General features: G+C 48.2%; 2 protein-coding genes across 2 annotated transcripts in view; both read left to right on the top strand.

The window, feature by feature from the left end:
* atm (ATM serine/threonine kinase) overlaps positions 1-20,619 on the top strand; it is a 31,827-nt gene extending 11,208 nt beyond the window's left edge. The window contains exons 20-62 of the mRNA XM_084447825.1: positions 90-165; positions 262-392; positions 675-792; positions 1,186-1,356; positions 1,744-1,919; positions 2,318-2,558; positions 2,766-2,884; positions 3,025-3,151; positions 3,639-3,838; positions 4,069-4,246; positions 4,409-4,567; positions 4,755-4,887; positions 4,974-5,069; positions 5,719-5,890; positions 6,610-6,751; positions 6,868-7,044; positions 7,142-7,325; positions 8,342-8,450; positions 8,544-8,702; positions 8,805-8,913; positions 9,281-9,369; positions 9,582-9,684; positions 9,777-9,925; positions 10,085-10,189; positions 10,434-10,553; positions 10,920-11,154; positions 11,471-11,635; positions 11,722-11,841; positions 12,442-12,662; positions 12,780-12,987; positions 13,334-13,459; positions 14,224-14,367; positions 14,728-14,866; positions 15,492-15,574; positions 15,782-15,922; positions 16,509-16,625; positions 17,145-17,294; positions 17,480-17,645; positions 17,990-18,076; positions 18,217-18,331; positions 19,072-19,135; positions 19,430-19,578; positions 20,047-20,619. Of these exons, the coding sequence (XP_084303951.1) occupies positions 90-165; positions 262-392; positions 675-792; positions 1,186-1,356; positions 1,744-1,919; positions 2,318-2,558; positions 2,766-2,884; positions 3,025-3,151; positions 3,639-3,838; positions 4,069-4,246; positions 4,409-4,567; positions 4,755-4,887; positions 4,974-5,069; positions 5,719-5,890; positions 6,610-6,751; positions 6,868-7,044; positions 7,142-7,325; positions 8,342-8,450; positions 8,544-8,702; positions 8,805-8,913; positions 9,281-9,369; positions 9,582-9,684; positions 9,777-9,925; positions 10,085-10,189; positions 10,434-10,553; positions 10,920-11,154; positions 11,471-11,635; positions 11,722-11,841; positions 12,442-12,662; positions 12,780-12,987; positions 13,334-13,459; positions 14,224-14,367; positions 14,728-14,866; positions 15,492-15,574; positions 15,782-15,922; positions 16,509-16,625; positions 17,145-17,294; positions 17,480-17,645; positions 17,990-18,076; positions 18,217-18,331; positions 19,072-19,135; positions 19,430-19,578; positions 20,047-20,230 (6,157 nt within the window). The 3' untranslated portion in view covers positions 20,231-20,619. The remainder of the gene's footprint in view (positions 1-89; positions 166-261; positions 393-674; positions 793-1,185; positions 1,357-1,743; positions 1,920-2,317; positions 2,559-2,765; positions 2,885-3,024; positions 3,152-3,638; positions 3,839-4,068; positions 4,247-4,408; positions 4,568-4,754; positions 4,888-4,973; positions 5,070-5,718; positions 5,891-6,609; positions 6,752-6,867; positions 7,045-7,141; positions 7,326-8,341; positions 8,451-8,543; positions 8,703-8,804; positions 8,914-9,280; positions 9,370-9,581; positions 9,685-9,776; positions 9,926-10,084; positions 10,190-10,433; positions 10,554-10,919; positions 11,155-11,470; positions 11,636-11,721; positions 11,842-12,441; positions 12,663-12,779; positions 12,988-13,333; positions 13,460-14,223; positions 14,368-14,727; positions 14,867-15,491; positions 15,575-15,781; positions 15,923-16,508; positions 16,626-17,144; positions 17,295-17,479; positions 17,646-17,989; positions 18,077-18,216; positions 18,332-19,071; positions 19,136-19,429; positions 19,579-20,046) is intronic.
* Positions 20,620-21,594: 975 nt separating this feature from the next.
* Positions 21,595-26,202, top strand: LOC311307215 (transmembrane protease serine 2-like; the record flags this gene model as incomplete). The annotated part of the gene is made up of 11 exons (XM_084436014.1): positions 21,595-21,609; positions 21,871-21,988; positions 22,331-22,423; positions 22,565-22,675; positions 22,866-22,930; positions 23,880-24,055; positions 24,498-24,670; positions 24,825-24,930; positions 25,191-25,269; positions 25,900-26,052; positions 26,173-26,202. 11 exons carry the CDS (start codon positions 21,595-21,597, stop codon positions 26,200-26,202), a joined length of 1,119 nt encoding a protein of 372 aa, XP_084292140.1.
* Positions 26,203-26,606: the final 404 nt, after the last annotated feature.

The raw sequence follows: 26,606 nt of genomic DNA, 5'->3' as shown, positions 1-26,606 counted from the left end.
TGAGACCGGGCCTAGGTTTTGGAATCGGGATGTACTGCAGCCAAGAATGTTGTCGTGCTATTCTGTTAAATTGAAACCCCATTTCTTAGCATCCTAGGCAGAACAGGGAAGTGCACGGCAAGTGTGAGGGCTGCGCTGGTTCACTGTCTGCTGGCTTTGCTGGAGGTGAGGGCACCCTTCACACACTCGCAGTCTTGTGGTTAAGAGTGCTGTATGTAATGACTGAAGGCCCACAGTGCATTTCTGCCCCTCCCCTATCAGGCTGACCCTTGCTGTAAGTGGGCAGTCCTAACCCTGATGGAGGAGGAGCTACCGGTCTCGGTCATCCTGCCTTCCCACTTGTCGGACTCTCACCATCACGTGGGCATGCTGGCGGCCATGTCAGTGGAGAGGTGGGTGTCCGCTACAGTACGGGGTTTGAACTCTACATACCACAGTGCCACAGGCTTCCTTCCTTGGAAAACCACTCATCTTATATGAATGGATTGACATCAGCTGTGTAGAGGAGATCAGGCTTTCACCTATCCAGTCAGGACAGATCAGCAAGAGGAGGATGGAAGTACAGTATGCTTCTGAGAGGGCTTCACACTAATAGAGGAACCATAAAACCATATTAGACCATAGTGTTTTCAGTTCTGTACCTACATGCTGTAACAGATCCTAATCTCTTTCAGGCTGTTTCTGGAGACGGGGCCAGACGGCTCAGAGAAGAGAAAGATGCTACCACTGCAACACCAGCAGACTGCCTTTGAGAACGTCTATCTCAAAGCTCAAGATGGGATGAGAGTCCAGGTAAGGTCTGACTTTTCCAGTCCAGTCCTGACACAATAAGGGGTCAAACTTTACAATAAGGGTCACAAAAAACATTAGTTAACTGTTAACTAATGCTTATTTAGGGTTAGGTTAGGTTACTAATGTTAATTAATACCTTAGTTAAGGTTAGGGTTAGGTGAGTTAACCTTAGTTAACATAAATAACTTTAGTAAAGGTTAATAGAGACATTAGTTAACTGTTACTTAATGCTTAATAATGCATTAACTAATGCTTTTTAATGTACCCTTATTGTAAAGTGTTACCCAATAAGGAAGAGTAGCTAGCTGATGCTGCTTCATTAACAACTAACGGGGGACCCCAGAAAAGATGAACGAATCAAACCCTTTCTCCTCGTGTGTGTGTGTGTGACAGAAGAGCGGCTCGTCGGAGAGCCTGAGGGACGAGACCTTCAACCGCAAGGCCACGCTGTTGAAGTGTGTGTCCGTGGTGCTGTGCTGCAGCCCGGTGTGCGAGAAACAGTGCCTGTTCGCCCTCCTCCAGTCTTACAGGGAGAACAACATAGAGCTACAGCTCATCAAAAAGGTAGAGGATAGGGACCACTTCACCGTTGTCTCATCAGAAACTCCATTTCTCTATTTAACATTTACAATCTACTAGTGTGATATACACCTTTACTGAACTCACCCCTTCCTCCATCACCAGGACTAAGTGTCCAGCTGCTAGATCGTTTTTTCCGTGGTGTTAAATAGAGGTCATCTGATATGGATATCATTTTTTATTGGCCAATCTCGATTCTGATATTTTGGAGAACAGGAAGAACTGATATCAACCACTTTTTTTTTAATTTTTATCACTCTCGTCCGATATCCATAATTAATTTGGCAAACTCCGTACCCTAAACGGCGTCCTCGGTCTCATCTCTAGTGTTAAACCATTCAAAAGGGAACCGTGTGCCCCCCCTCTCCGCAGGTCTTGGGCAGTGTGTCCAGAGCTCTGGGTTACAGGAGCGTGGTGGGCTTCGTCAGCTCCCACCTGTACTACCTGGTGGCAGAGTGGCTGGGAGAGAGGCAGAAGGACTCCCTCTACACGCTGGAGTCCTTCCCCTATGCCCTGCTCAACCACGCCACGCTCACAGACTTCTACAGGTGAGAGGGCGCAGAGGGCGTCTGGTTATGAAGGCCTGCCGTACGGGGCTGTACAGTGTTTGACCTTTGCTAAGGATTTGCCTGCGTCAGATCTGTATCTCTCCTTCCGTCTTTGAGGAAGTCCGACCACACCACAAGGCTTTCACCCACGCAATCATGTCATAATTATCTGTACTTAGCTGCTCTTTCACTTTTACTTTAGCGCTAGATTAAGCCCTTAGAGTTTTAAAGGGCTTGTTTAGAAAGAACACTTGATTGCTTATGTTGAAAGCACTTATTGTAAGTCGCTTTGGATAATCGAGTCTGTTAAATGACTCATGTACTGTAAAGTCAGGGGAGATGTTTCGGAGTCAGCTAAGCTACTCGGTACAGCTGATGTGTTCCGTTCTGTCCCCCAGCTGCTCCTACCAGGTGTTGATCCCCCACCTGGTGTTCCTGGACGACTTTGAGCAGGTCAGGTCCATCGGAGGCCACCTGGAGAAGGACTGGAGGAGGCTGCTGGCCAACTGCTTCCCCAAGATCATGGTCAACATCCTGCCCTACTTCGTGTCGGGCCAGGACGCCCAGGTGTCCCAGCAGAGGGAGAAGGCCCACCGGGTCTACGACCTGCTGAAGGACGCCAACTGTCTGGGCAAACAGGTGGGGGAGAGGGGCCGACGCTAGCCGCGGTGGGAGTTAGCATGTCGCTCACCCTAACCCAGTGATGTCACTGCTGAATACCAGGCTGGCCAGTGAGGGACAGTTTATTTGGGTTGCCAGATCTGTAACATAAAGGTATACTAGTAGTTTAACTTCTGCCTCCTCCATATGTTTTGAACGTGGAGTTTACTGTTGGACTCTCCACAGCAAATCGACAGCCTTATTCACAGTAACCTGGCGGACATCGTGGTGGAGCTGTTGATGACTCTGTATGAAGGAGCCGGCACTGAGGGGGACACTTCGGGGGACCTGAGGCGCTTCATAGGGTAACGGTCAAGTCTCAACACCACACCTTTCAATCAGACCTATCAGATTAGACGGGTAAAGTTCCATTGTGTAACATCACAATTTTATGTCACATTTCATTATGTGAGGGGAATTACATTTTCTTACATTACTCCTTTAGGGAATTGGACCCAGCCCCCAATCCCCCCTACTTCAGTTCCTATGTCATCAAAGCCACGTTGGACTACCTCAGCAAGTGTCACAGCGCCAGTCACAAGTCCCTGGTGGCCATTTTGTCCAAGACCCCAGTAAGATCTTTGTTCTTTATTCAGATATCAACAGCTCAAAACATTAAGGATATAGGTTTTGGGGATAAGTATTGGCATTCATTTATTATTGTCCTCTCAGTGGAGCTGATTCATGTGGTCAGCCAATCAGTGGCGATGGGAGATTCTCCCAGAGTACGTGAAACGACAACCGAGCAACAGCTCCGCCGAAGACGATTGTGATTGGTTTAAAGATGTATTTTTTCCCCCTTTCCCCGAATGGTTATGAGTCCAGCCAGACCTTTCTCCAGCACTGGCACAGCGTAAACGAAGTGTGGAGATAGGTGTGGCTATGCGAGACTAACCAAGACCAGACCAGAAAAGTTTCTAGTACTGTACATAGTCCATCATGTTGAGTTCTTACTCGGGTCTATGTAACTTAATCGTGTTTCTTTGCATATTTGGCCTATACCTGCTGGTTTCTCATGGTGTGGGTGTTGTTATATACGATTGTGTGTCTCTCTGGTAGATCTCCATCCAGAGGATCTTGCTGGCTCTGTGTGAGAAGGCAGCGGAGACCACCAACGCCTACGAGAAGCACCGCATCCTGCTGATGTACCACCTGTTCGTCAGCCTGCTGCTCAGGGAGGTGCAGGACGGCCTGGGCGGGGCCTGGGCCTTCGTCCTCCGGGACGTCACCTACACACTCATCCACCACATCAACGGCAGGTGGGCGGGGCCATGCGCACGGAGAGAGACGTCGTATGCATGCAGAGACGCCCACTCACACACACAGAGGGAGACAACATCCATACTGTACACACACGGAGGGAAACAACCCACACACGTACTCACATGAGCACACACACACACACACACACACACACACACACACCGTATCACCTCCTCTGTATCACATACCAGTCATCTCACGTGCGTCCATCTCCCATCACTCCCAGGCCGCCCCACCTGGACGAGGTGTCCAGTCGGAGCTTCTCTCTGTGCTGTGACCTGCTGACGTCCGTGTGTCGCACCGCCGTCCAGTTCTGTGACGACGCTCTAGAGAGCCACCTGCAGGTCATCGTGGGCACTCTCACTGCCCAGGTGACCGAGCCGTCCTCAGCTATCTCACAGCAGGTAAGACACGGCGCCGGGCGTCACCTGGACATCGTAGCGTGAATCTGGGTCCTCTATGCGAAGACCAAAAACGTATCTTTCTTTCTCTCTCTCTCTCTCTCTCTCTCTCTCTCTCTCACTCACATACACACACACACACAATCTCCCTCCCTGGTACTGTAGGTGCTCAGTCTGTTGAAGTTCCTGGTGATAAAGAGTCAGGACAAGTTGAAGAGCGCTATTCAGAGGCTGGAGCCCTTCCCCGACCGCCCGGAGTTCAGGGAGCTGAGGGAGGTCCAGCACACTCTCAAATACAGCGCAGGCAACTTCACCCTCCGACAGGTAGGGGGCGCCGCACACACTCACTCACACAAAACCAATACTGCACATACCCCTCCCACCTCACCAGACCACACTACGTACCACTAATTTGCGTGTGTGCGTTGACCGCAAAGTCACCTGGCAATGGCAACACCTCCATCTCCAGCCACATATCCCCGCAAACCCTCTGTGTGCGCTCCGTCCACAGGAGATCGTCCACTTCCTGTCGGTGGCGTCCTGTGACTCCGTGCCTCTGGCCAGACTGGAAGGACTGAAGGACCTGCGGCGGCAGCTCCACGCCAACAAGAGCAACGTCAGAGACCTGCTCCGGGAGTGCCATGGTAGGAGCCGCCGCCGCCTGCGGCCTGTCGAGAGTGCGTGCGCGCCCCCGGGTGATCTTATGTCTTCCTGTCCCCCCCACACACAGCCGAGCCTGCGGAGAGCGCGTTGGTGAAGCTGGTCCTCAACCTGCTGCAGCTCTGCAAGCTGGCGGCCAGCCACCCGGGAGGACGAGACATCCTAGGTCAGCCCCCGCGCAGGCTCACCTCACAGCTAGCGGTCACTTTCCTTTTTTATCGGAGCTCCGAATTTGGCACCCGGGATGTCCCAGCAGAATGTGTTCCAGAAACAAAATAAACCCACTAGCCAAGTTAGACATTGTTAGCAATACCAGTTGATGATAACCATCCGTGCTATTTTGCGCATATGAACTTCGTAGCAACATTTTCCACTGATAGAAGCTGGACAATACGGTGTGTACGACTAATTTAAAGAGACACAAATAACACAGAAACGCTAATAAACAGTGTTTTTACAGCTTTCACTTATTGTTGATGCGCGGAGTAGCCATCTTGATTGGCCCGGGTCACCGTCATGGCAAAGGACAGGGCCCTGTGTGAATTCTCTAGCTGCATCCTCCTTTTGTCCTCTCTTTGAAGTTATCTTGGATATACTGTAACTTGATGGGATACAGTAGGTGAAAACGTGTTCTGCTCTACTGAGCTGTTGCCAATCCTGTCGTAATCAGATCAGTGATTTTATAAGAAAAGGAGGAAGGTTACGTAGATGGATTGGCTGTTTCAAACTGGCCTAGCCTTTAATCTGAACCGTCTTTAATCGTCTGTGTGTGTGTGTATGCGTGTGTGCGTGCGTGCGTGCGTGCGTGTTTACAGAGGCTGCTGGTGGCTGTCTGGGAGAGCTGGGGCCAGTGGATTTCTCCACCATCGCTCTGCTCCATGGGAGAGACCAGCTCCACGCCCGCGCTGTCTCCCTCTTCTCCTCTGTGGAGCCCCAGTGTCTCTTCATCATCCTCAACTGCATGAACAACGCCCTCACACACCACTGGTAAACCACACACTACTGGTCAACCACACACTACTGGTCAACCACACACTACTGGTCAACCACACACTACTGGTCAACCACACACTACTGGTCAACCACACACTACTGGTAAACCACACACCACTGGTAAATCACACACTACTGGTCAACCACACACCACTGGTCAACCACACACCACTGGTAAATCACACACCACTGGTCAACCACACACTACTGGTCAACCACACATCACCTCATGAACAACGCCTTCACACACCACTGGTCAACCACACATCATCATCTCAACATACAGAACAGAAATGCATGGTATCTCTTCTATCTCATTAAAGTAAACCAGATTCAGCTCAGTCGAGAAACACATGTGTTCTCATCAGAGGAATAGTGGGTCCAGACCATACCGGCCCTTGTTTCAATCACTGAAATTGAATTAATGTATATGGACGTAGTTCTATTTACTTTGTTAACTTGAGATACAGTGTTTGAAATATAGAAGAAGTACAGTATCTAACTTTTCCAATGGTGCCGAGGTGCTCCAGCACATAAGAAAATAGTACTACACCTCTGGTGTAGTACTATAATTGTGTACTTCTTTTTCATAAATGTGTACTCCTTTCTCATGAGTGTGTACTTTCTCATAAGTGTGTACTCCTTTCTCATAAGTGTGTACTTTCTCATAAGTGTGTGGTCATTTCTCTTGTGGTCGTGTTGCCGTGTATCAGTATTGAGGTGAGGAAGGCAGCGGCCGAGTGTGTGAGGAACATCCTGGCCACACAGTCGGGGGCGGACTTCTGGGAGTTGCACAAAGAAAACCGCGACCCCATGCTGGCCTACCTCAACCCCTTCAGAACGGCCAAGAAGAAGGTTGGTGTTAAGTGTGTGTGTGATATCTATTGTGTACGTGTGCCTGTATTTATGTGCATTCTGCAGTCGTGAATGATGTGTAACGTCAAGTTGCTATAATGCGTTCTCTCGAGCAGCCTGTGGCGCTGTGTGCGGAGGTGAACTCGGAGGCCCGGGAGCGGCTGGAGACCCAGGATCTGTGGGTTCCTCAGGCTGGGGGCCATAAGGCATGGCTGAAGACCCTGTGTACCACCCTGCTGGACAGTGGGGGGGTCAGGAGTGAGGCTCTACTGCTGTCAAGGCCTCTATGTCTGGTAAGGCTATATATCTTTACACACACCAACACACACACACACACACACACACTGAGTCTTCGTTCACTATCATCCATGCCCTCTGCCGTACCTCCAGGTGAGGACGGACTTCTGCCAGCGGGCCCTGCCCCTCGTCATCCACGACATCCTGCTGGGCGACATGGACGGCTCCTGGAGGGACCTCCTCTCCTCCCACATCCAGGACTTCTTCACCTGCTGTTCCAGGAGCACCCAGGCCTCCAGCCGGCCCACCACCCCCCTCCCCCTCCCCTCCGACTCTGGTGGGTGCCCTGTTCTCTACTTCTTAGAACTACTACTACTACTACTACTGTTACTACTACTACTACTACTACCACTACTCCTACTACTGTTACTACTGTTATTACTACTACTACTACTACTACTACTACTACTACTACTACTGTTACTACTACTACTGTTACTACTACTACTACTACTACTACTACTACTGTTACTACTACTACTACTACCACTACTCCTACTACTGTTACTACTGTTATTACTACTACTACTACTACTACTACTGTTACTACTACTACTGTTACTACTACTACTACTACCACTACTCCTACTACTGTTACTACTGTTATTACTACTACTACTACTACTACTACTACTACTGTTACTACTACTACTGTTACTACTACTACTACTACTACTACTACTACTACTACTACTGTTACTACTACCACTACTACTGTTACTACTACTACTACTACTACTAATACTACTACTACTACTACTACCACTACCACTACCACTACTACTACCACTACTACTACTACTACTACTACCACTACTACTACCACTACTACCACTACTACTACCACTACTACCACTACTACTACTACTACTACTACTGCTACTACTACTACTAGTACTACTACTACTACTACTACTACAGCTACTACTAGTACTGCTACTGCTACTGCTACTACTACTACTACTAGTAGTAGTACTACTACTACTGCTACTTATACTACTACTACTACTACTACTACTACTACTACTACTAGTACAACTACTACTGCTACTACTAGTACTACTACTACTAGTACTACTACTACTACTACTGCTGCTGCTACGACTACTACTACTACTACTAGTACTACTACTACTACTTTCTCTTTCCGAAGTTCCAACTTGTATTTTCCCATTTCATGCTCGGGTCGTAGTTGCACGTTGAGTATGTGGGGTATCTGTGGTTGTTTCTTCTCAAGCAGTATCTTAATGTTTGAGTTCTGATCTAATGTCGGTGCTATTCCTCGATCAACAGGAGAAACGGACATCGCCACCCAGGGTTCGTTGGACAAGGCTTCCCTGCGTACAATGTTGTGCGTTATTGACTATCTGAGACAACAACAGAGACCTCTAGCCTCAGACAGGTTTGGACAGAGCTTTGTCCGTCATTGCTGTGTTTGAAAGTGCGCTGCACCCCGCCCCTAGCGCGTTCACTAACGGTGTGGTGTGTGTTTCAGTAACACGTTTGGGACGGTGTGCCACTCGAACTTCTGGCTGGACCTCAACTATCTGGAGGTGTCCAGGGCGGCCCAGTCCTGCTCCGCCCACTTCACCGCCCTGCTCTACTCAGAGATCTACGTGGACAAGATCAAGTCCAGCATGGTGGAGAGCCGCAGGTACTCATGGGAAAAGCAGTTTCGGCCTCCGCTCCGGTGGGCGCGACGCCTTAAAAGGCACAGTACAGTTTTGACTTTTCTCGTCCTTTTTCAACTTGACAGGACCAAGTCAAGAACATCTCGTCGAATCACGTTTGACGAGAACAGTCAGAGCGTGGCCATCTCCAGCCTGATGGAGAAGAGTGTGGAGGACACTGGAATCAGTCTGCAGGTAATAACCCCTCCCCTTTAACACCGTCCTCAGTCTGCAGGTAATAACCCCTCCCCTTTAACATCCTCCTCAGTCTGCAGGTAATAACCCCTCCCCTTTAACACCCTCCTCAGTCTGCAGGTAATAACCCCTCCCCTTTAACACCCTCCTCAGTCTGCAGGTAATAACCCCTCCCCTTTAACACCCTCCTCAGTCTGCAGGTAATAACCCCTCCCCTTTAACATCCTCCTCAGTCTGCAGGTAATAACCCCTCCCCTTTAACATCCTCCCCATTCAATTGATAGATTCAGTCTTTTCGTTATTTTGTGTCTGCGGCACCCTGCTCCCCCAGTCGTACCTGACTGTCATCCCTCTGGCTGTGGTCTAGGACCTGCTGATCGAGGTGTACCGCAGCATTGGAGAGCCTGACAGTCTGTATGGATGTGGAGGGGGGGTGATGACCAACCCCCTCACTAGGTAACTGCACAACCTACCCTACAATACAGAGACATAGACAGATTGATTGATTAATTGAATGACTGATTGATAGATTAATTGAATTAGTTTGTTTTCTTATGCGTCATGCGTCTGTCAGACGCCCAGCCGACTTCAGCTTGCCCCATAGATAGAGAATAATAATTCAGTCTAGATGACTGATACTGCACTATAAGCTGTGTCCATGTTTGTAGGATCCGAACCTATGAGCATGAGGCCATGTGGGGGAAGGCTCTGACCTCTTACGACCTCCACGCCAATCTTCCCGAGGTCACACGCCACGTGGGCATAGTGGAGGTAAAGCCGCCAACATCAGATCTAACCTAACCTTCAACACAGAATGGTTCTGGAGCCGGAGGTCATTCTCTCTCTTTCTATTGGTGGGCCAGGGCCTTCAGAACTTCGGTCTGAGCGGTATCTTGGCAACGTACCTGCGGGGTCTGGAGAGCGAGGGGGTGGAGTGGGGGGCGGAGCTGAGGGAGCTCAGGTTCCAGGCGGCGTGGAGGAACATGCAGTGGGACTGCGACCTATCGGAGAGGTAAGGGGGAGGGGCTACTTTGCAAGGCCGCTTTCAGTTGATGTTGTGCGACTGTAGGTCTTTTGCAGTCTCTGAAAGAAAATGGCAGTGTCTTGCTAAGCTGTAGTGATAGCAAAACTCCTCCAGACATCATTTTTCAATTCTACGTTGCCGTTACAGGAATGAGAAATTGAACCCGGGATTCAACGAGTCGTTGTTCTGCGCTCTGCAAGCTTTGAGAGACAAAGAATACTCTACGTTTGACCAAACCCTGAAATACGCCAGGTAAACAAGATTTGTAGTGTTTAACTAACCATCACCTTCCCAATAAACAAGCTATTACCCCATATTGACATGGTGTGTCTGTGTGGATGTTTGAATGTGTGTGTGTGTGTGTGTATGTGTGTACGCATGCGTGCGTGTGTGTGTGTGGGCATTTGCTTGTGTGTGTGCGTGTGTTTGTGTGTGTATGTGTGTGTGTGTGTGTGCGCATGTGGGCATGTGTTTGCGTGTGTGTGTGTGTTCTCAGGGGAGCAGAGGTGGAGGAGCTGTGTAGAGGCAGTCTGGAGGCCGTGTCTTCCTTCTACCCAACTCTACGCAACCTTCAGAGGATCAGCGAGCTGGAGAGCTTCCGACAGCTCTTCTCCAGGTGACATGACTGAGCCATTGATATTTGCACACACACACACACACGCACAGACACACACACACGCACACACACAGACACACACACACTCATTCAGCCCATCATCACATGCTAACCATCCTCTCTCCCATATCTCTGAGGGCAGACTGCTAATAGCATGTTTTAGGAACATCTCAGCTCACTCGTTTTAACTCTGTTTAAATTTAAACCTACTATGAAACGTCCTTGGTCTATAAATGTACTCTATATGATAATTTAAAAGTCGTGTGTGCGTGCGTGCGTGCGTGTGTTTGTGTGCGTGCATGTGTGTGTGTGCGTGCGTGCATGTGTGTGTGTGCGTGCGTGTCTGTGTTCTTTTCTCCATGGCAGTGCCTGGTCTGACGCTCGCCTGGACGAGGTGTGCGGTCAGTGGCGGCAGCACTCCCAGCTCCTATTGGACAGCGACTTCAGTCTGGTGGAGCCTATCCTGACCCTGCGCTCCGTGGCCCAGGAGACCCTGATCTCGCGGGAGGGAGACCCCGACAGGAAGAAGTACCTCGGCGCCGTCCTCGCCGACCACCTGATGGAGCTCTGTCAGCTGGCCCGCACAGCTGGAAACACACAGGTGTGTGTGTGTAGGTCTGTATCTGTGTGTGTGTGAGAGAGAGAGAGAGAGAGAGACAGAGAGAGAGAGCTGGCCCGCACAGCTGGAAACGCACAGGTGTGTGTGTGTGTGTGTGTGTGTGTGTGTGTGTGTGTGTGTGTGTGTGTGTGTGTGTGTGTAGGTCTGTATGTGTGTGTGAGACACAGAGAGAGAGAGAGAGAGAGAGAGAGCGCAGTACAGGTGATGAATATTGCCCATGGTTCTTGATCTCTGACTGTGTATGTATGTGTGGTGTCTTCACTGCTGTGCCCGTTGCGTTTGCCCTGGCGCCGCCCAGCTGGCCGAGAGGGCGGAGTTCCAGACCCAGCGGCACATGAGCGAGGGGCGGGGCTCGGTGGCGTCGTCGTGGCAGGTGGAGAAGGCCCAGGTGTTCTGGGCCAAGGGGGAGCAGGGCCTGGCTCTAGGGCTACTCAGGCGGACTATCAACACTCTGGAGGAGCAGGTCAGACGCACACACACACACACACACACACACACACGTACGTGTGCACTCACAAACACGTCACAAACATGTGTATACCTCCCCAGCTGGACGTTAACCCGGCTCTGGTGCCCGTCTACGCGGAGAGCCTGCGGCTGTGTGGGAACTGGCTGGCGGAGACGTGCCTGGAGAGTCCCGGGGTCATCCTGGAGAAGTACCTGGAGAGGGTAGGTCATCCTGGAGAAGGTAGGTCATCCTGGAGAAGGTAGGTCATCCTGGAGAAGTACCTGGAGAAGGTAGGTCATCCTGGAGAAGTACCTGGAGAAGGTAGGTCATCCTGGAGAAGGTAGGTCATCCTGGAGAAGGTAGGTCATCCTGGAGAAGTACCTGGAGAAGGTAGGTCATCCTGGAGAAGTACCTGGAGAAGGTAGGTCATCCTGGAGAAGTACCTGGAGAAGGTAGGTCATCCTGGAGAAGTACCTGGAGAAGGTAGGTCATCCTGGAGAAGTACCTGGAGAAGGTAGGTCATCCTGGAGAAGTACCTGGAGAAGGTAGTGCACCAGGAGCCACCTCATCAACATGAAACGGGAGTCGGATAATTGCGGCTTCAAAAGCATTTCAGGCGCCGAATGGGTGTGTGCACTCGGACGTGCGTATGGGCATAAGTGTCCCCAAGCTCGTGCATGTGTCCTCACCTGCCTGTTAACCTGTGTGTGTGTGTGTGTGTGTGTGTGTGTGTGTGTGTGTGTGTGTGTGTGTGTGTGTGTGTGTGTGTGTGTGTGTGTGTGTGCGTGTGTGTGTGTGCGTGTGCGTGCGACCCGTGTCAGGCGGTGGAGGCGATCCAGGGTGTGGCGGTGGTGGGCTCGGACTCTAAGCTGCGGAGCCAGAGGACGCAGGCCTTCCTGTCCCTGGCCCGGTTCTCCGACGCCCAGTACCAGAGCATCGACAACTACATGAGGTCCTCGGAATTCGAGAACAAGCAGGCCCTGCTGGAGAAGGCCAAGGAGGAGGTGGACCTGATTAGGGAGCGCAAGGTCGGCACCAACAGGTCAGTGATTGACAACGGTGTGTATGCGCGCGCGCGTGTGTGAGAGAGAGCGCAGCGCGTGAGTGCGCACATTTCCACGCAAGCCCTGAGGCAGGAGAACGGCGCGTCCCTCCCCAGGTACGTGGTGAAGGTCCAGAGGGAGCTGGAGCTGGACCAGAAGGCCCTGTCCAACCTGCAGACGGACAGGCGGAGGTTCCTGGTCAAGGCCGTGGAGAACTACATCCAGTGCCTGGAGCAGGGCGAGGAGCACGACACCTGGGTGTTCCGCCTGGCCTCCCTGTGGCTGGGCAACGCCGACGTCAAGGCCGTCAACGACCTGATGAGGGTGAGACAGAGCGCTCGCGGGGCGGGGGGCGGGACTCACCGAGGGCTCCGCCTCTTCACGTTCTGTCGCTCCTGTGGGTCTGAGTGTGCGTTTCCTTTCAGTCAGCAAAAGTACAGTCGCAGTCTAAAGCTTGGGGGTTTACCCGGCGCATTCTCCAGCAGTGTGATATTGTAGGGAATGGTAAAACAAGTCAAACATCTGTATTTTTTAAATGTAGTTTAATGAGAGTATGTGCGCGTATGTAGACATCCACAGTTGCAATGTTTTTCGCCACAGTTACAATGCAGTTCTAGTTAGTGTTGGTCTACTGCTCTATTTCCGTGCCCTCAGTGTTGTGTTTCCTCAGGGTGGCGTGAAGAGGATCCCCTCCTACAAGTTCCTGCCCCTCATGTACCAGCTGGCCGCCCGCATGGGCACCAAGATGTCCTCCAGCGCGGCGGAGGACGTGGGCTTCCACGACGTCCTTAATGTGGTAAGACCCCCTTCTCTCTGTGTGCCGTGCACAATAATATCACCACTGGGCAAGATGGAAACAATTCTCCAATCGCTCATCATTTTAACTGACTGCAGACTGAACACCATGTTGGTTTCTCGCTATGTTGGTTGGTGTGGTCAAAAGATTGCCTGATCTTTGTCAGGCAATTGGCTCGGCCTCTCAATTAGATTTACTTGTATTCCTCAGCTGAGTAGCCCTACCTCGAAAATATCGCCCTAGAATTTTATATAATTTGTCATTTGGTTTTATGTTTTAGTTTTAGTGATTGGCGGTTCGAATCCCGCCTGGCGTGACACTTAATGTCTCTCTAGTCTCAACGCCAGACCCACAAGAGTTATTTCGGTGATACACTACGTAAGCTATGCTAACTACGTTACTGCATGCTGCAGATCTCTCTATGGGTCTGGGACACTTCACACTAAAATCTGGTGCTCAAATCCTGGCAATTCATTGGTTTCGCAGGAATCCCTGCGACACCAATCAGTAACGACTTTCACGATCAGGCGCTCCCACCCATAGATATGCCCCGCCCATCTAACCTGGGCTAGCGTCTCTCATTTGCTGCTACGACCTGTCACTCTTTCAATTTTAAACCGTCAACACGCCCTCAGAATACCAGCTTGTGCGGCGAAGTGGGACAGACTCTATTATGTAGCATGCGGAGCGCAGCAATTCAACGTAATATGTGAGTCTGGAGAGAGACTAACGACTCTCTTAGACTAACGTCTCTCTGTCTCCAGCTGATGTGCCGCTCGTCCCTGGAGCATCCTCACCACACCCTGTTCATCATCCTGGCGCTGGTCAACGCCAACAAGGACGAGACGTTCTCCCGCGCCCGCCTCTCCAAGACCACCCAGCGAGGACAGCCTTCCCAGCTGGACCTGGTAGGACTGGACACACGCCTGCTCTTTACTTGCTCTAATGAGAGAGTGGGCCGTCCGTGCTCCGGTGTCTATGAGACAGGACGAAACGAGAGAGGTACAGGTGACAACAGGAGAACAGCAGGAAAGTAGGAGCTGGATGCCTGAAGATGCGCGGGATCCTGTATAGTACCACACACTCGAAACCTGAGAGCCCATTCCACAGTTTGAATCCTCCTGGAACATGGGGAGTTGTATTAATACTCCCTGGAAACTAGTATCAAAGCTCTGTACTGTACCATCACTGGTCGGCTCACTCTGGCTGTCTAATTGGAGACCGAGTCTGTGTGTCGGTCGGTGTGTGAAAACATGTCTGTTCTCCAGGAGCGTTCGGAGGTGGCCCGGAAGATCATCGATGTGATGAGGAAGAAGAGGGGTCAGATGATTCGAGACATCGAGCTCCTCTGTGACGCCTACATCACTCTGGCCTACATGGACGCCAGTCGCCACAAGACTGAGAAGAGTGAGGATGCACTACACTATACTACACTATAATACGCTACACTACACCATACTTACTACACTATACTACACTATAATACGCTACACTACACCATACTTACTACACTATACTACACTATAATACGCTACACTACACCATACATACTACACTATTATATGCTACACTACACCATACTTACTACACTATAATACGCTACACTACACCATACTTACTACACTATACTACACTATATATGCTAAACTACACCATACTTACTACACTATACTACACTATAATACGCTACACTACACCATACTACACTATACTACACTATAATACACTATAATACGCTACACTACACCATACTACACTATTCTACACTATACTACAGTATAATACGCTACACTACACTATACCACACTATGCTACACTATACTACATGACACTGGGTTATGCTATAATACGCTGTACTCAACAAACACAATCAGCCCATTTAACTCAATTAAATAAATATGTAACAAAACCAAACATCTTATTAACATACATATTTCTATGCGTATTCTATGTGATATATTCTTCATATATTCATACAACAGACCGACTGATATGCTTAGTCATGGTTCCTGGCTGCCTTGTTCCATTTCAGAGGCCATCCCCATTCCTGCTGATCAGCCCATCATGAAAATCAAGAATCTGGATGATGTCATCATCCCAACGATGGAGGTCAAGGTAGAGAAATCGCTCACTCCTCATGTTATGTAACGTCAATAGGGCCATTGACATGTAATAGGACGTACATGTATAGCATACCACTCAAATCTGCATTGGTTGGAGCTTAGCTTACTGTACAATTCCAGGGAGTGTTTTGAAGGACCTATTTCTCTCAGGGTTCTTGTGCTCATGCAGTTTTTTTTATGCAAAAAAACAAACAAACAGGTGGATCCCTCTGGTAACTATGACAACCTGGTGACCATCAGGTCGTTCAAGCCTCACTACCACCTGGCCGGAGGTGTCAACCTGCCCAAGATCCTCGACTGCGTGGGCTCGGACGGCAAGAGCAGACGGCAGCTGGTCAAGGTGTGTACGTGCGCGCATGTGTGTGTTTGCGCGTGTGCGAAGGTTCATGTCTGTGTGCCTTACCCAAAACATTTCCCTGCCAAGGTAAATCCAATGGGTTTGAAGATAATCCATGACTAGGAAGAAGTAAGGACTTCAGTTATTTTCCACCTTGGTTTGGTGTTAATAGCTAATCCAGCCTTTGTGCCTTATGACAAACACAAACACTTTCCTTTGCTTTGTTCCTGAGCGCATTCCTTTGGCAACTCTTACGTTCGTGTGTGCTTACTGGAACACTCGACACTCCCAAACCCATCACTCACAGGCTGAGGGGAGCTGGGAGAAAAGACAACTGTTCCCCACTCTGAGGAATCTCCTCAGTTCTGAATGAAATGCAATACATAATATCACCTTTTACACTTTAGACAGACCTGGCATTTAATGCTGTCAACATACTAAATAGCCCAGTTATTCTTAATATTGAACATCACTCATTTTTATTATCTTTCTTTGTAAAGGGCGTTGTCCACCATAAACAAAAGAAATATTTGATTTGTTTGGATTTGACCCCGGCGACCTTTCACCTTTGCCCTGTTGGGTCGTCCAGGGCCAGGATGACCTGAGGCAGGATGCGGTCATGCAGCAGGTGTTCCACATGTGCTCCAAGCTCCTGCAGCGCAACAACGAGACCCGCAAGAGGAAACTCTTCATCAGACGCTACAAGGTCAGAGACCGACACCGGACGTGTTCACCTGTCTTCAGAATGGGATATACTCTTATATTAGCTAATGCATCACATAATGCTCTGGGCCGCACGTAGCAGGTAGAGCAGCTGGCTGCGATCCCCGGTTCGATCCCATCTCCCGGCGTTGTGCCGAAGTGTCCTTGAGCTGAACCCCAAAATCGTACACATGCGCCACGGTGGCCCAGTACCTAGTACTATTGCCTCACAGCGAGAAGGTCTACGTCCCTTTCTGGGTGGAGTTTGCATGTTCTCCCCGTGTTCGCAAGGGTTTCCTCCCAAAGAACCCAATAAGTAAAACATGCAGAACAGCAGATGCTCTTCAGTCCGGTCCCTGACCAGGACCTGGACTGAGCATGTGGACTTTGGTCACCGGGCGCCATGAATGATGGCTGCCCCCCCCCCCCTTCCATATCCCTCCCCTCTCCCCCTCACCCTCTCTCTCTCTGTCTCTCTCTCTCCTGTCTCCTTTCCTCCCTCCATCCCTCCCTCCCTCCCCAGGTGGTCCCTTTCTCCCAGAGGAGCGGGGTGTTGGAGTGGTGCTCGGGCACCGTGCCTATTGGAGAGTTCCTGGTGGACCCCCAGAAGGGCGCCCACAAACGCTTCCGCCCCCAGGACTGGACCAACTTGCAGTGTCGCAAGAAGATGATGGTTAGTCATCATCATCATCATCATCATCATCATGATGAGACCTTTGCGATATCACATTGTATACAGTATTGTGTGCGTACTAGTGACCTCCACATAGACATATAACATAGAAGCACACACACAAAGCCAACAGTAGTTTCTTCTTGACCTGTATCTCTCCCGACGTCTTGGTGCCTGTTCTCCAGGAAGCTCATAGACACAGTTTTGAGGAGAAGGTGCAGGCCTTCAGCGAGGTGTGTCAGAACTTCTGTCCGGTCTTCCGGTACTTCTGCATGGAGCGCTTCCTGGACCCAGCCGTGTGGCTGGAGAAACGTCTGGCCTACACCCGCAGTGTGGCCACCTCCTCCATCGGTATACAGCGCGCGCGCACACACACACACACACACACACACACACACACACGTGCATGCCATGCATTCATTTTACATTCTCGCACTCTCATACACACACAGGCAGGCACACACACACACACTCAGCCACTGACTGACTGCCACATACACACACTAACACACCTTTGCTCTCCACAACCACACACTACATTAGTGCCACGGCCATTCATCCATCATTCCTGCGTTGTGTGATTGTTGTCGTACCTGTAAACCTACTGTAGCACAAGCAAGTGTGGGTCCCGTTATACCGAGTGACAGAACGATATCTTATCAACGTAACGTTTCTCTTGTGTTTTGCGTCCCCAGTTGGCTACATCGTGGGCCTGGGTGATCGACACATCCAGAACATTCTGATTGACGAGCAGACGGCCGAGCTGGTGCACATCGACCTGGGTGAGGAGAGGACGCCCACAACGGGGGGGGGGGGGGGGGGGGGGCAGGTTTTAAAAAAGGGCACATGATGTGACCGTATGTGTGTGTCTCTCTCTCTCTCTCTCTCTCTCTCTCTCTCTCTTTTCCTCTCTCTCTTTCAGGGGTTGCGTTTGAGCAGGGCAAGATTCTGCCCACCCCGGAGACGGTGCCCTTCAGACTGTCCAGAGACATCGTGGACGGGATGGGCATCACAGGAGTGGAGGGGGTTTTCAGAAGGTGAGCCGCAACACTTAGGAACCCAATCCATTCTGTTTACGTCAGCTGAACTGTGAGGGCGTCAGGGAACTGTGTGTGTTTGTTTATTTAAAGCATCCCCATTAGCTAATGCCATGGCAATCAGCTAGCCTTCCTGGGATCCACCCACTACAGACATTACCACTGAAATACAGTAACAATGATACATTCTATTACATTTTAAACAAACAAAAGAGAATTCAATTGTTTAAATAGCATCATCAAAACGCAAACATATTTCCATCATAAATAAATAACAACCAAGCATCCCTCTGAAAACATAAACACAGGTTTCCCTGCTACTGTTCAGCCTGTCATCTTCAAGACAACAAATGTGTCTTGAAGTTTTTTTTCAAAGGATAAGTTGCTTTTTGACCGGTGGATATTAAGGGGTAAATTATTCCATATTGTAATGGCTCTGTGAAATACTGTTATTTTTAGGGAGTTAGTTCTTGGGCTGGCTTGACCATGACCACCGCCAGCATTTCTTGTTACAAAAAACAATTTGAACTTGCAAGAACTCAGGCTTATGTGTACGCATTGTATTAATAAAAAATGTCACTACACTTGAAGACAGCCTCTTCTCCACATTAAGCAACAATAGGCTAGAGGGCATCTTAGTGATGCTTGTTCTAATAGAGCAATGGAATGGTAAGTAAAGAGAACATGTTCTTGTGATATTAATGCCAATATCCGTTTTGGTTTGGTTCTCCACTCGTCAGATGCTGTGAGAAGACCATGGAGGTCATGAGGGGTTCTCAAGAGGCCTTACTGACTATTGTGGAGGTATGAATACAGAGACATTATTACATTACAGTCATTTTGCAGACACTTTTATCCAAAGCGACTTACAATAATAGCATTTAATGTTGTAAGTCAGTGTCCTCACCAGGACTCACATGTGTATCTTCTTTCTAAACAAGTGACTAAGAGCTTCATCTTGTGCTGAAGGCAAAGTGCAAACGCGCACTAACACACACGGGGTACTCCACAGACACACTCGTCTCTGTGTGTTCTTGGTGTTTGTGTTACTGTTCAGCTTACGTGTGTGTGTGTGTGTGTGTGTGTTTGTGTGTGTAGGTACTGCTGTACGACCCTCTCTTTGACTGGACCATGAACCCGTTGAAGGCCTTCTACCTGCAGCAGCAGCTGGACGAGCAGGCCGAGCTCAACGCCACGCTCAACTCCACCCTGAATGGTGACGAGCTGGACAACCACCGCAAAGCCAGGTGCACAGCCCCTACTGAACACCTGCAGTAAATTAGGCTGGTAGTCTCTGTCTTAACACACACACACAAACACACACACACAAACACACACACACAGAGCCTCCAAAGCTCGGTTCCGTTCTCCATCCCTGCGCTACAGTATAAGTCATTGGTGGGGGTACTACAGTATAAGTCATTGGTGGGGGTACTACAGTACAGTATACAGTCGTGACCTAACTTATCTTCCATGGATTTGAATTCCAAAGTATATATTTTGCGTCCTCCTAGCTTTGACGTATCACAAGTGTTTTTAGATGCAGTGATCACAGCACTAAGGGTCCGATCTTACCGGCACGGAGCAATACCTAGAATGGAAGAGCAAGTGCCAAAAAAATATAAAAGTAACAAAATATGAGCATACTGTTTCATGTCTTACACCAGTTTTTGTATTTGTTTTCAATAAGCGTTTCTTTTAACCCCACCCCACAGCAGTGACAGCCAGAGCTTCAACAAGGTGGCAGAGCGGGTGCTTCTGAGGCTGCAGGAGAAGCTGAAGGGGGTGGAGGAGGGCACGGTGCTCAGTGTGGGGGGCCAGGTCAACCTCCTCATCCAGCAGGCCATGGACCCCAACAACCTCAGCCGCCTGTTCCCTGGCTGGCAGGCCTGGGTCTAGGGACCACGTTGGGGGGCCTGCTCCTTGATATAACTCCATTTTGAATATGCAAAAACCATCAAATGACACGTTTTATTGTTTAATAAAACAAAAGTAAACAAAGTATGGTCCATGTACTGTACTGATGTGGGGATAATGAATGTATATGTTGGGAAATGCTGTACTTGATACAGTTTGTACCTGATCGATCACACACTGTACTGTAGGCATATTGACTTTACTTTTAGTTTGACCCAGCACTAAGTAGTTTTACTATTTCAGGCAGAAAGGTTCTTATTTTCATAGTTGAACACCTGCTCTCTGATGTTGTTCTATCATAGTTAGATCACAGATATATTTTGTTGTTGTATGTTCTATGTATTGTATGATATGATAAATAGCTGCAATAATCACTGTAAGATAATAAAAGAAATTGACACAAGTGTTGGCGCACTTGGCTGTGTTCTGGCAGCAGCTCACCTAAACTGAGCCGGAACTTCAATGATATTGGTTGTTTCCTTCCCAACTTCCATGACTAAATGTTGGCTTTGAAACGTACAGCAAATTAGATCACATGGGCTGTTCTTAAGTGACTCTTGTCACTTCCCAGGCCGCCATTGTAAATAAGAATCTGTTCTTAATGACTTGCCTGACGAAATAAAGGTTAAATAAAAAAAAAATAAAAAAAAGTTCCATCAGGGACATGGTAATGACTGTCATGAATATTACCAGCAATGCCATTTATAAAGCCATTTATATAGCAGATAATGTGCTGGCCGTTATTCACCTCATCCCTTATGCAGAGTAGAGTGTGTACCCTTGTTTCGCATATATAAAGACTACCTCCACTTACCCTCCTAGATAATGGCAACATTCCCGTCCGTGTGAAAGTTGAAAGGGGGATAAGCGTGCCCTATTGTGTTTTGTGCACCTCTCTACTCCCTAGAGTCCCTCCCTGTGTGTTTAAATGCAGAGGTAAACTTTCACCCATTGCCAGATCTTAGAAGTGGCTGGGCCAGGTGTTCACTGTTTGATCTCTGGTCTGAGTGTGTGTGGGGAACCTACAATGGGATTTCTGAGAAAAAGGTAGAACCAACTCAACTGATTGAATTGCTTGTAAGTGTTTTATTTCAGAGTAAAAATTGCTTCATTTTTTTACTATTTCTAGCTAGAATGTGTGTATCTAGTAATATAATACACAGAAATGTGGTTTTATTCTATATTTCAGATGTAGTTTTTAATGGTTAAATACGACTAAATCTACAGAAACTTGCTGGATGTTTTTTGGTATCTTACATTTTATACTGTTTTACACATCACAATTTACTCTAATGTAACTGAAACACTGGAAATAGTTGTCTACCCCAGGTGCCTTGAAAGAGAAAATGACCACTAATCCGGTAAGTTGTTGTTCTTCTGTAGTATCTTTGTGGTGCCATACAAAAAACTGACCAAAAAAGAAAAATATTCATTTATTTCTGTGGTGCTCATAGTTCTATCAGGACGGATTTTCAGACTTTCCTCCAGTAGATACAGACCTACATACTGTACTGTTAGATCTCCATCTAAATGTACAGGTATATCTGGTATCTGTGTGTTGTTGTTTTAATCTTGGGACTATTCGGGAAGCAGGTCCTTATTTGGTTAACGGTGGGTTTCAGGTGGATGAAGAGAGACCCGCACCCTTCAACCCCACAGCAGAGAACCGCCCCCAGTATGTTCACGAGGTCGCCCTGGACACTCCCCCTCAAATCACCCCCTCCATCCCGCCCTGCAAAGGTAAGACCATGTCTCCTAACAACCAGCTAACCAGGGCTGCCTCCACAAGAGTGGATGGTTGGGTGTTGCCCCGTGCCCACCCCACATTTTGGGTTGCCCACCCAGTTCAGTCACATAACATTGTAATTGTTATATAATTATCTTCAAAGAAATAAAAAAATAAAAAAAAGTGTCTACCTACCCAAAAATATCCTCGAACCAGCCTTGAAACTCATGCAATACTGAAAGTGAACTCAGTCCATTCTCAAGTCATGGAAATCCTACAGTACTCCAGAATGGTTGCGATGTGAAGGCTAAGCTTGGTTGAGAGGATGTTTTTCATCAGAGTCATGTCTGTTCTAGATACTAGGCAGAGGTGCATCAAGCACACTGAGGCTGCTGTCATCAGCGCTCTGCTGCTCCTCCTGGTGGCTGGGGTCCTACTGGGCTATTACTGTAAGCATTCCCAACTGTATTTCCCTTGGATCCCTACATGTGCAGTGTTATGTCCTCTTTGCTGCTTTAAAGTCAATACACTTCAATTGTGTCCCAACTAACACGCACGCACGCACGCACAACGGACCTGCTCTTTCCCAGTGTCCTCGTGGTGTTATGGAGTGAGGTGTGATGACGGACAGTGTATCGGCCGGTCCCAGTGGTGTGACGGGGTGAAGGACTGCCCGTCAGGCCAGGATGAAGCTATGTGCTGTACGTGTCATGACCTACAGTAGCTTACCTTACCTAGCTCCGCATGTCACAGTACGTCACTGTCATACTACTCAATATCTGTGTGCGCTCTCACCATTTTTTCGTAGGCGGAGAGGCCTTTTTCTCACACTAATGTATCTAATTGGTTGTGTGTGTGTGTGTGTGTGTGTGTGTGTGTGTGTTTATGCAGTTAGGCTGTATGGCTCCAGTTTTCTCCTGCAGGCTTACAGGTTAGAGGACAGATCATGGAGGCCAGTATGTTCAGATGGCTGGACCAGCGACCACGGGAGAGCAGCTTGTCAGAGTATAGGATACAGCAGGTGACATGCCCTTTGAATTCAGATGGAAGTCTTATTCTGCTGTGTTTTCGGTACAGTATGGTTACCTACATGTAGGCCAAATGGTACAGTATCTATACAGTATATACAGTACTCTTTGTGCACTTCTAATTGCAGTGTGTTTCACGTAAAGTATAGTATGTCTGTGTGTCTGTCTGTCTTTCTATCCATACTGAACAACCTATCTGTCTAGAGTTGTTGTGACAACAGAGGCTTATGTTGACTGATAATGTTAAACAGAGCCACGTATGTCCGATCTGACCAACTGAAGACCAACGCCAGTGATGGATACTTCCTGTTGAAGGCGGGGTCAAGTCCAGACACGCCCATACTGCAGCAACTCGTCAACAGGTTAGCTGTGAAACAACACCAGCCAATCAGAACCCAGAACTTCTCAAACGGCATACCTAAACAGTTATAATGACGTTGGTATTCTTTGATTTTGCCCTTAGCAACACCTGTTCCACTGGGACAGGAGTAACCCTGCGATGCATAGGCAAGTCATTATTACATTATATTTACTGAACTATCCACACAAGAATAAAATTGGGGCTGTACTGTAATCAACCATAACTGTAGGCTTACTGATGGAGAGATTGCCTCCACCACAACTTTCATTAACAGCAGGTCTAAGTAAGTTGGCTTTAAAAGGGATGACAGGGGGAGATTTTGTTTGGGGACCCTTGATGTGGTAAAGATTTATTTTTCATTTGGATTTGTATGTGATGTGTATATGTTTATGAGAAAAGTACATGTGTGTGTGTTCCCTTGTTTTAGTTAAATGATTACAAAAATAGGTATAGCTGGCTGACCTCTATAAAAGCCATAGCTCATTGACCCCTCAGCGAGACTGGCCCTAACATCAGCCTCTGTCCCTAGACTGTGGTACAAAAGTCCCCTTCGAGTCCACTCGTATCGTGGGCGGCCGGCCGGCCAGCCCGGGGGCGTGGCCTTGGCAGGTCCGCCTGTCCAGCGAGGTGGTCTGCGGCGGCTCAATCATCACCCCCTACTGGATTGTCACAGCGGCGCGCTGTGTGCAGAGGTAAGTCTGGCACTGGGCTGGGTTCCATTCCCGAGTGTTGAATGTATCTGGGCTCAGCTGGGGACAGCTGTAGCATCACCAAGGAGAGGAAACGCACACCGTAGGAAACGCACACCGTAGGCTGTCTTTGTGAGGTGCCGGTAACGGGGGATACACTGTGATAAAAAGAAACGGCACACCCTTGTCTCTAGATACAAATAACGTGTTTTATTTCGACAGTGTTTCGGTCATAGCCTTTGTCTCAGTCTTGATCAGCATCACCTAGTGTCTTCTATCTTGCTTACAGTATACCTATCCAACCCAATCAGAGATGAGTGATGATGGATTAACCAGTCTCAGAGAGAAACGAGAGATCTCAATGGAATGAAGGACTGAAAACAATATGGTGGACAATACAGGACAGTTTAACGTTGGTCCCTCTCATATGTTGCATGTTGTCCAGGCACCCCAGTCCTGAATCCTGGAGCATCCATGCAGGAGTGGTGAAGGTTTCGAGCATCATCTTAACCCCTACCCTTAAAGTCAGCTACATTGTGGCCCATGAGGGTTACCAACCTGAGACCACAAGGAATGACATAGCTCTCATGAGGCTCACCGAGCCACTAGTCATGACAGGTGGGACTACATCTCAGCAAAGACAACCAAATCTTTCATATTTTCTGTTTTTTCACCTTCAGAAGCCAGAGCAGTCGCTTAGTAAACATTGGCATTGACTTTTTGGTGAGCAGCTAAGCTTCTAACACAAACCTTCCCTTCCCTCCGTATGCAGCTGAAGTCGGGCCCGTTTGTCTGCCCAACATCGGGATGGACTTCAAGACTGACCGGACATGCTGGATATCAGGTTTTGGCAGCACAGAGCCTGGCAGTAAGTTACTGTAACACGATTTGTTCTCTCTGAATTAGAAAACGAGAGATTTGTTCTCTCTGAATTAGAAAACGAGAGATTTGTTCTCTCTGGATTAGAAAATGAGAGGATACTGTTATATTTGTGTCCTTCCTATCTTATGTCCTTCTCTCCTTCACTATGCCCTTCCTTCCTACAGTACGTGTCCTTCCTTCCTTCTCTCTCAGGGCCTAGCGCTACGGACCTGATGGAAGCCGAAGTCGTGTTGATAAACAGCACTGTTTGTAACAGTGCCGCTGCCTACAACGGCAGGATCACTCAGGACATGATCTGTGCTGGAAGTTTGGAGGGTGGAGTCGATACCTGTCAGGTACTTCCTCCCCACACATGGGAAAATACAGACAAAAAGAGAAGTCTTGTCCCACTACTGAGTAGTGGTTAACTGATCTGAACTGGCTCCACCTATCTACTACAGAAACTATGACCATACTGGGAAGGACTGGGAGAAGAATTGTGCATACAGTAGCCTGTGTGAGATACAAACGTTAGCTTAGCCATTCTCCTTCAAACCACCCAAAACGTAGACCAAGTTGTATGAGGTTTTCACATTGACGCCACAGCAGCGTGCTCTGTCTGTTCACGAACCCTTTAATCATTCTGATGCTATTTGGCCTTACTTGTACAAACATAGAAGCAATGGTGAGAAAGAATTGAATAATTACAAATGAAAGTATTCAAATGTTTATGTAACATGGTTTTAGGCTTTGATCAAACAAAACTTCTGTTCACTAAGCCTTTCGGCTTTAAAGTGGAGTCTGTAGCTACGCCCTACCACATTATGTGACGGAATGACCTTAAAGTCATGTACTGTATCAATAGTCCTTATACTGTACAAGCAAAAGAAGGGCAATGACATAGGGACATGACATGTCAGATAATTGCAAGACACTGTGAGCTTTAAGTGTAGTTCCATGGATTTAACATGGACTCATTTTCCTAGGGAGACAGTGGTGGCCCTCTGGTGACAGAGATGGACTCTGTATGGTGGCTGGTAGGGGACACAAGCTGGGGGCATGTCTGTACCGAGAAGAACAAACCAGGAGTCTATGGCAACATCACCTTCTTCCTGGGATGGATCTATGAGCAAATGCAGGTATTAGAGAGACACATTTGTCAAATATTTATATTATTATCAGTCATTTGTATACATGTATATACTGTAGACAGGCAGTGTATGGAATGTTACGTTGTAACTGGAGTTTTTGTTTTGCAGAAATTTCAAGATGCAGAAGATTCTGTGTGATGAAAGATGAAATTACATTTTACATACAGTACATAAAACATTTGTATGTTCTCCCCAGTGGTTTTATCAGGAACCTCAATAGGTACAAACAGTACACTGCATTGTGTGTATGTTATTTCCATCAAATAGTAATTATCCCATACTGCACTAATTTATTTGCTATAATCTATGTCACGTAACGTTTTGCTGTGATCTGTATTATATACTTTATAGATCCTTGTTCTCTTTACTTTGGAGACAAACTAGCCTTATCACACTCTTATCAACCTCATCACACAGATTGGAAATCAGTGGGAGAGGAATGGAAGTTCTCTATGCCATCCATCTTCAATGATACCATCAAATTGAAGTACCGCATTTGAACACCGGATGGTGCTCAAAGCCAGTTATTCTCGGTGTCCTGT

The sequence above is a fragment of the Borostomias antarcticus genome (genome assembly GCF_949987555.1).
Source record: "Borostomias antarcticus genome assembly, chromosome: 1".
Classification (NCBI taxonomy): Eukaryota; Metazoa; Chordata; class Actinopteri; order Stomiiformes; family Stomiidae; genus Borostomias; species Borostomias antarcticus.
Note: the sequence above shows the minus strand (reverse complement) of the source record. Positions and strands in the feature narration are given on the sequence as shown.